This window comes from Palaemon carinicauda, chromosome 34 (genome assembly GCF_036898095.1).
Source record: "Palaemon carinicauda isolate YSFRI2023 chromosome 34, ASM3689809v2, whole genome shotgun sequence".
Lineage (NCBI taxonomy): Eukaryota > Metazoa > Arthropoda > Malacostraca > Decapoda > Palaemonidae > Palaemon > Palaemon carinicauda.
The window spans coordinates 58213308-58220807 of record NC_090758.1 but is presented as its reverse complement, the minus strand read 5'-3'; the positions used below and the strand labels follow the sequence as shown (position 1 = coordinate 58220807).

The 7500-nt window shown below is 34.0% G+C and overlaps 1 protein-coding gene across 1 annotated transcript; it reads right to left on the bottom strand.

Moving 5' to 3' along the window:
- Positions 1-3732: 3732 nt before the first annotated feature.
- Positions 3733-5448, bottom strand: LOC137626958 (uncharacterized). The gene is made up of 2 exons (XM_068357942.1): positions 4809-5448; positions 3733-4307 (listed from the first exon to the last, which is right to left on the bottom strand). The coding sequence occupies exons 1-2, from the start codon at positions 5446-5448 to the stop codon at positions 3733-3735; spliced, it is 1215 nt and encodes a 404-aa protein (XP_068214043.1).
- Positions 5449-7500: the final 2052 nt, after the last annotated feature.

The window sequence follows — 7500 nt, the reverse complement described above, 5'->3', positions numbered from 1 at the left end:
GTCACCGGATGCAGGTGTCTTCCGAGATTGTGACAAAATTGCTATATCAACTAAGCATACGATATCTGTGATATCGATAATTTAGGCAGTCCATATCTATACTTCACCAGAATTGGTCATCTGACCAAACCAGCTCCCTCCAGTGATGGAGATATTTAACTCTGTTGTTTTTAACAAATAAATACTTTTAAAGCTAATAAGATGTACTTCGTTATCCAGCTTTACACATCTTAAACAACACATACTCAATGTGTGCTTATAAAAGTAGCACACTTATAAATGGTGGCAGCGGTGGGATGAGCTCTAAAACTAAAAGTATAAATTTTAAATATGGCACTATAGTTGAAAGACAAGAAGACGTTTTTATTACATCAACCAACATAGTTGTAGAAGTGAATATGCAAGCAATTTTTCTTCAAGAGAATGATGTCACTAGCTTAAGAACCGCCATTTCAAGGTTTTCTGCCTCATTGGATGAGTTGCATAGAAGACATTTTCATTTGACTACAGAGAGTTTGCTTGGATCAACATTAAAAGTTGCAGAGATGCTATCTGATGACTTGCAAAATAAGACTTACGAGACAGGATCTTTGGCTTATGACCTTTTGATGTGGACTGTAGGACACGAACATAAAGAAAGACGAAATCCGTTTATTTATGCTGCATTAATCATCTTTGGGTCTATTTCAAGTTTAGGTTTTGGAATTTCCAATCGTCTTAAATTTAGTAATCAAAATAAGAAAATTGAGTTCTTGACTCATGAAGATGAATTGATTATGTCAGAACTAAGGAATCAGTTAGCTTCAATCAATAAAATTATGGATTTAGTAAATGAACATTCAAATAATATCATTCAGATTATGGAAGTACAGGATTTGTTGGCAACGTTAACGTATTATGATTCAAAAATAGATCACATACATAACAGAATTGCACATTTCATTGAGAAATCCAAGGATTATGTAGAAGCTATCACGTTAGCAACTAAAGGTGTACTGTCACCCCATTTGTTGCCTATAAATTACTTAAAGTTAATTATGGAGAACGGAAGGGATAAACTAGGCTATGTTCCTTTGTTAGACGAACATAGGTTAGAATTTTATTACAGCCTAATTACAGTAAACGTTGATAATAACAAGATTAGGATTACAATTCCCTTTGATTCTTCTGATGCCTGGCAATCTTACAGGATATCACCATTTCCGACTTTCATGACGAATCACTCAAATCCAGTAATATCCAGTTTGACAGGACACGTATTGATTTCCCCAGACAAGGAAACATATACGGTCATTAAAGACTTAAATCAATTAACTCACTGTTCAGACGCAGTGGATAGAAAAATATGTACAGCTGATTCATTTGAATTCCATAAAAACTTAATGGATTCATGCGAGTTAGGTATAGTGCTAGACGGTGCTCTCTCCCATACAAGTGAAAATTGTCTGGATAAGCTTTATCCCTTTGACAATAATGAGTTCAATTGCAGACTGAACAATGGCTCGTGGATACGATACGACAAGGACGGCTTCAATGTATCATGCCCTGACGGATCCACGTCCTTCGCCCACATCTTCGTTGCAGCAGATGGTTGTATCGGGACTTCCCCTAATTCCATGGTGACTGGTCTACGGACACTCATCAGAGAACGAGCCTACTTCGTGAACTTCACGTGGACCTCTACAATGCCAGCACTACCTCTCCCGTACAACAGACAGGTTGCAAAGCGGTTGATGAAGCTTACCGAAATGGACCACCTGTCACCGACTTATAAGGAAATCCTTCACCCCATACTACTAGCAGGACTGGTTCTCACAGTGATGATATGTATCGCCGTGAACATCCTTGTTTGGCGTAGGTTACGGCACAGCAGGCAGCTACAACAGAACGTTTCGCCATGTCCAGACAAAACTCCTTATTTAATTCAGTTTAAAGCCGTTTGAAGTGGCCACCTCATTCGCTAAAGGAGTAAATTGCTCTGGAAAGTGTGTTTGTAAGAAAAGCTGTTAGTACGCTAGTAATATGTAATTGAAGAAATTATCTACATTGCATTGTTAAAAATACATTTAAAACAACATTTAAAAAAAAAAATATAAATCATTTTTTCTCTCGGCATCTAATAAAATATATAAGCCGGAATGTTAAAAAGAAAAGAGAAAAAAAAAATTAAATTAACAGAATCTATGGGCATCTAATAAAATATATCAGCCCTATATATATATATATATATATATATATATATATATATATATATATATATATATATATATACATATATATATATATATATATATATATATATATATGTATATATATATATATATATATATATATATATATATATATATATATATATATATATATATATATATATATATATATATATATATATATATATATATGTACGAAACCGTGGTACGTGTACGTACCAGGAATTCGTGTTTGTGCACTAAAAAATTGAATTTTTATCAAGGTAACAAATATTTTTATTAGTTACCGTATTATGTTAATCTATGTTTCTGACAAAGGTAACAATTATTCTTTAACAAGTTACCGAATCATATGTAAGTCAGTAGTTTTTTTTTTGGTACCTTATAATCATTTGCTAGCAATGTACCATATATGTGATCTTTATTTTATCATGCATTTTTTTTTGCTTCGGTAATATATTTTCATATGCATTATTTCTATTATTTTTTAATGTGCCTATTTGGACATTCGTCCTCGTTTGATTATGGCTAAAGTTAAACAAAGAATAATACATATGTCCAGTCACGCCTAGTAAACATGTTTTGGCTTGTTGTTAATTTTTTTTTAAACAATTGAGATAGCTGGCCGAGCTTATGTAATAATTATTATTACATGTTTAAAACACATGACGTAATATGTCATTTTGGATGAAGATGCTAGCCGTGGGACTTGCTGTAGTCACTCAAATCATAAACAGGATGTACAATGCAGCCTCAACAATGTAACATTTTTCTTAAACGTCAACACCAATGCATCAGCGTGTGAAAGTTTGTGACGTCACCGGATGCAGGTGTCTTCCGAGATTGTGACAAAATTGCTATATCAACTAAGCATACGATATCTGTGATATCGATAATTTAGGCAGTCCATATCTATACTTCACCAGAATTGGTCATCTGACCAAACCAGCTCCCTCCAGTGATGGAGATATTTAACCCTGTTGTTTTTAACAAATAAATACTTTTAAAGCTAATAAGATGTACTTCGTTATCCAGCTTTACACATCTTAAACAACACATACTCAATGTGTGCTTATAAAAGTAGCACACTTATATATATATATATATATATGTTATAGTCAATCTCTAAATCCAGACAATTTGTAAAATGACTAATTATTTCAGGTAATTTGTGAACTGCCTAGTTCACCCAGTCATTTTATAAATCAGCTGAAAATCGCAGACAATTTACAAAGTGACTAAAATTTCGATAGATTTTCTTGGCATAATGACTGAAATGATCCTGCTATGGATCACAACTCTCCGACTCCGCCCAGCCGAGGAACGTGTGTGTGTGTGTTCTAAAATGCGACATTTTTATTATTTTATCATTTTTTATTCTTACAATTTAAACTAGAGTGGCACCGTAATGAACAGACAGAAAAACAAACCTGTTTCTTGAGTAAATCTTTATTTTCTAAAACCTCAGGAACGAGATAATTACAAAATTAAAACTTAATTCTAAAATGCGACATTTTTATTATTATATCATTTTTTTATCCTTACAATTTAAACTAGAGTGGCACCGACTATCGCACTTGTGACCTTCTTTGTAACATTTATAGCGATTTGTTTGACACTGTTTCTTGCCTGCAGTACAATTGCACATAGCATAACCTTGACCACCAAACCTAGATGATTGCTGTACTGCTTGATGAAGTCCTATTTCCTTGTCTGCACTTATTTCATCAATACTATACAGTTGATGGCTGCAGATATCAAATTGGCTCCTACTATAGTGCCCCTTGAGTATCCCATCTCTCACACCTATTCGATACATGTCATTTTCGTTACGATCTAGGATAACACCGATAACATTTCGGGGATCACCTTTCCCTCGATCAACTAATGGGATGGGAATTGTCACGTTATCTCCTGGATCACCTGGGACGTGTTCTAAACGACTACGTTTGACCATGCGCTCAGCATGAGCTAACTGACCAGCTGATGCTCTGGACCGTTGAAGTGCTATGTCTTCTTGGAGCTGATGAAGTCTTCCTTGAGGATTCTGGCCACAGGGTGGACTGACTGGATAGGCAGACCCCTCTGCTGAGTCATCTGAATAAAGGAAAACAAAGAATAAATGCAGTTACTTTTCTTTCCTTAATAACAAAAGAACATTTAATCAATGGAGATAGACTTGCCATGTGGTTTGGAATTTAACCAAATTAGTTTAATATTTACATTTTATAACAAAAGATTTTTTTTTTATAGAGCAGAGCTCTCTGATGAACCATCTGAATAAACAAAAACAAAGAATTAATGCAGTTACTTTTCTTTCCTTAATAACAAAATAAAAAGAAATAATTAATGGTGATAGACTTGCCATGTAGTTTGAAATTTAACCAAATTAAATTTAACCCAATTCTTTATCAGTTATATTTTATAACAGTATTTTTTTTTCCATCTCTACCTTGCTGAGCGAAGTCCTCTGGCGAGTCATTTGGAGGAGCAGAGCTCTCTGATGAACCATCTGAATAAACGAAAACAAAGAATTAATGCAGTTACTTTTCTTTCCTTATTTATTTATTTATTTATTTATTTATTTTTTGCATCTACCTGGCTGAGTGAAGTACTCTGGCGAATCATTTGGAGGAGCAGAACATTCAGGTGAATCGGCTGGAGGGTTCGTGAACTTGGGTGATTCGTCTGGCCGAGTAGAGTCAGAGGAGAAACTGTAAGCTCCAAGTAAATCCTCTTCAGTGATCATTGTCCTCAAAACTTCTTCTGGAAGTGCAGATGAACGTAGACCTACTCTGGCGTCAACACCAAAGAGTGCTTTGTATGGAGATTGTTTGATTCCAGAATGGTAACTGGAGTTCTTTTGGAACTGCACAAACCTGAGTCGCATGGGCCAGTCAGTTGTATCATTATCCCCTAACCATGAAATAAGCATGTCTTTTATATCACAGTTAAGGCGTTCAACAGATCCCTGGCTCTGTGGATGCCTTGGTTTACCATGAACAATCAACAGGTCTGGCCAAAGAAGTTTGAGTTCCGAAATTACCAATGCTGTAAATTCACTACCATTATCACTATGAAGAATTTGAGGGGCCCCGAACATTAAGAATATGTCTATTAGCTGGAATGCAACCTCAGCGGCTCTTTTTGAAGTTGAGGGGCGCAATATGCAATACTTTGTTAGATGATCTTGGTACACCATTATCCACTTATACTTTCCTTTGGCGCAAGACTGCATGTCAACAAGGTCCACCTGAGATCGTGAACCGTAATCCTTAGATAAAATCGGTTTGGCAGTTACTCCCTTTGTCGCACATCTCTTCCCTTTCTTTTGACTTTTGACACTGAACACACAAAGATTTGAACAGTTCTATAGTATCTCTAGTTATGTTCGCATATTTTGACAGCTCTTTGACCATTTTGTCTCTTCCGCCATGTCCCGTAGCAATGTGAGCACTTTTTATAGTTTCAAACATATCTTCAACGTGTACAAAATAAACAAGTTCTTGAGTTTCATCCTTCCGTTTTTTTATTAACTTTTCAACACCACCACACTGAAGAACTTCGTAACGTCCAAGGATGTAATACTGCCGATTTGATTTGCTTTTTGCACTTGATGCAACTCTGAGTTCCTCTATCAGATTTTAGTACTCAATTTTAGTTAGTATTAATGACTTTGAATCAGAGTTCTTCTTCAACATCACTTTCTCGTAGAAATTTTCTTCTTGGGAACACGCCAAAGCTTCCCCAAATAAATTAGCCTACACCTCACAGAAGGACAGTGTCAAGGACAAGGCCAACACACAACTGCTCTAATTAGCTGTTCCGCCCGCAGACGCCTGTACCCTTTGCCTGTAATGGCAGTGAGAGGGTAACAGATAGCTAAAACAAACACACACAGGATCATTTCAGTCATTATGCCAAGAAAATCTATCAAAATTTTAGTCACTTTGTAAATTGTCTGCGATTTTCAGCTGATTTTTAAAATGACTGGGTGAACTAGGCAGTTCACAAATTACCTGAAATAGTCAGTCAATTTACAAGTTGTCTGGATTTAGAGATTGACTGTAACATATATATATATATATATATATATATATATATATATATATATATATATATATATATATATATATATATATATATATATATATACAGGGACAGACGTTGGAAAGAAAATCCTATTATTCCAGAATTCAATATGTTAAAATATTTAATTTGTATTTGATGTTAGTCACTTGATAAGTTCATGGAACTATTAACATAAAGATAAATCATCTTTCAAATGAGGAAACAGAACAAGTTATGGGGAATATGAAAAGGAAGATCTTTTGAGTAGAATAGTTTTTGAAGAATAAAAACGAAAAAGATAATGTAAAATGTTATCAAAACTAGAAAAAAAAGCTAATTAAATGTTATCCATAATACATATGTGTTTCATAACAATAATTAAACGCATTGTAACATATTGAAGTATATATATGAAAATATTGAAGAGTTAAAATATCTGTTAGGTCTGACAATTATAAATGGAGTGAGAGATTAAAACATGATTGGAATATGGAAAAATATATAAGGGGATTATTATAAGAAGATATTAAATGAAAATGACTTCGTCTAACTATAGATGTTTCAGAGATATCAACTTACCTTCGTCTAAAGAAATTCTAAACATCGTTGCAAACAATGAGGACCTAGTCTCTCCACTAGGTTAAACTCTATTTAGCTTGAGAAAAAAATATTGTACAATAGAGATGAAAAGTTTGTGTTAAACGAATCTCCGTTCGACCTAAAGGGAATTGAACTCTTTTGCGATCAAAACTCCTTTTTCTGACTTGGTCAATTGGATTCGACATGTGATCGGAGGCAGACATGCTGTAGAGTTCATGCTCCTGGAGGATAAAGGAGTTTGTACATTAATGATTGAAAAGTTTATGATAATTAGTAAATAAATTGTCCATACCCTGAGAAAATAAGAATGGATGATAAATATATTTTTAAGAATTATTAAAATGTTCATAGTTGGAATATAACAAAGTTAATATTCTGGGATATAAATGTTTATACTTTTGATGAAATAATAGAGGTCACAAGTGTCAACAGTTTGGATGTTAAACCCAGCATAATGTTTTTAGGAATAAACTTGTTTATATTCAATGATAAAATTTTTATACTTCATATGACAAAATGCTTGATGCAATGGAAGGTTTTAAGGAAGTAAAGATTGAATACTTTGAGGGCCAATGGAATTTGTATCTTAGAGAATTATATGATTTAGATTTTTGGAGAA

What these genes read in the sequence shown, in the direction of transcription:
- LOC137626958 (XM_068357942.1), bottom strand. Translation starts at nt 5,448, where the DNA reads ATGCAGTCTTGCGCCAAAGGAAAGTATAAGTGGATAATGGTGTACCAA. An exon ending in AGAGTACTTCACTCAGCCAG is followed by an intron (nt 4,308 to 4,808) that starts GTAGATGCAAAA and finishes TCCTTTATTCAG; the next exon opens with ATGACTCAGCAGAGGGGTCT.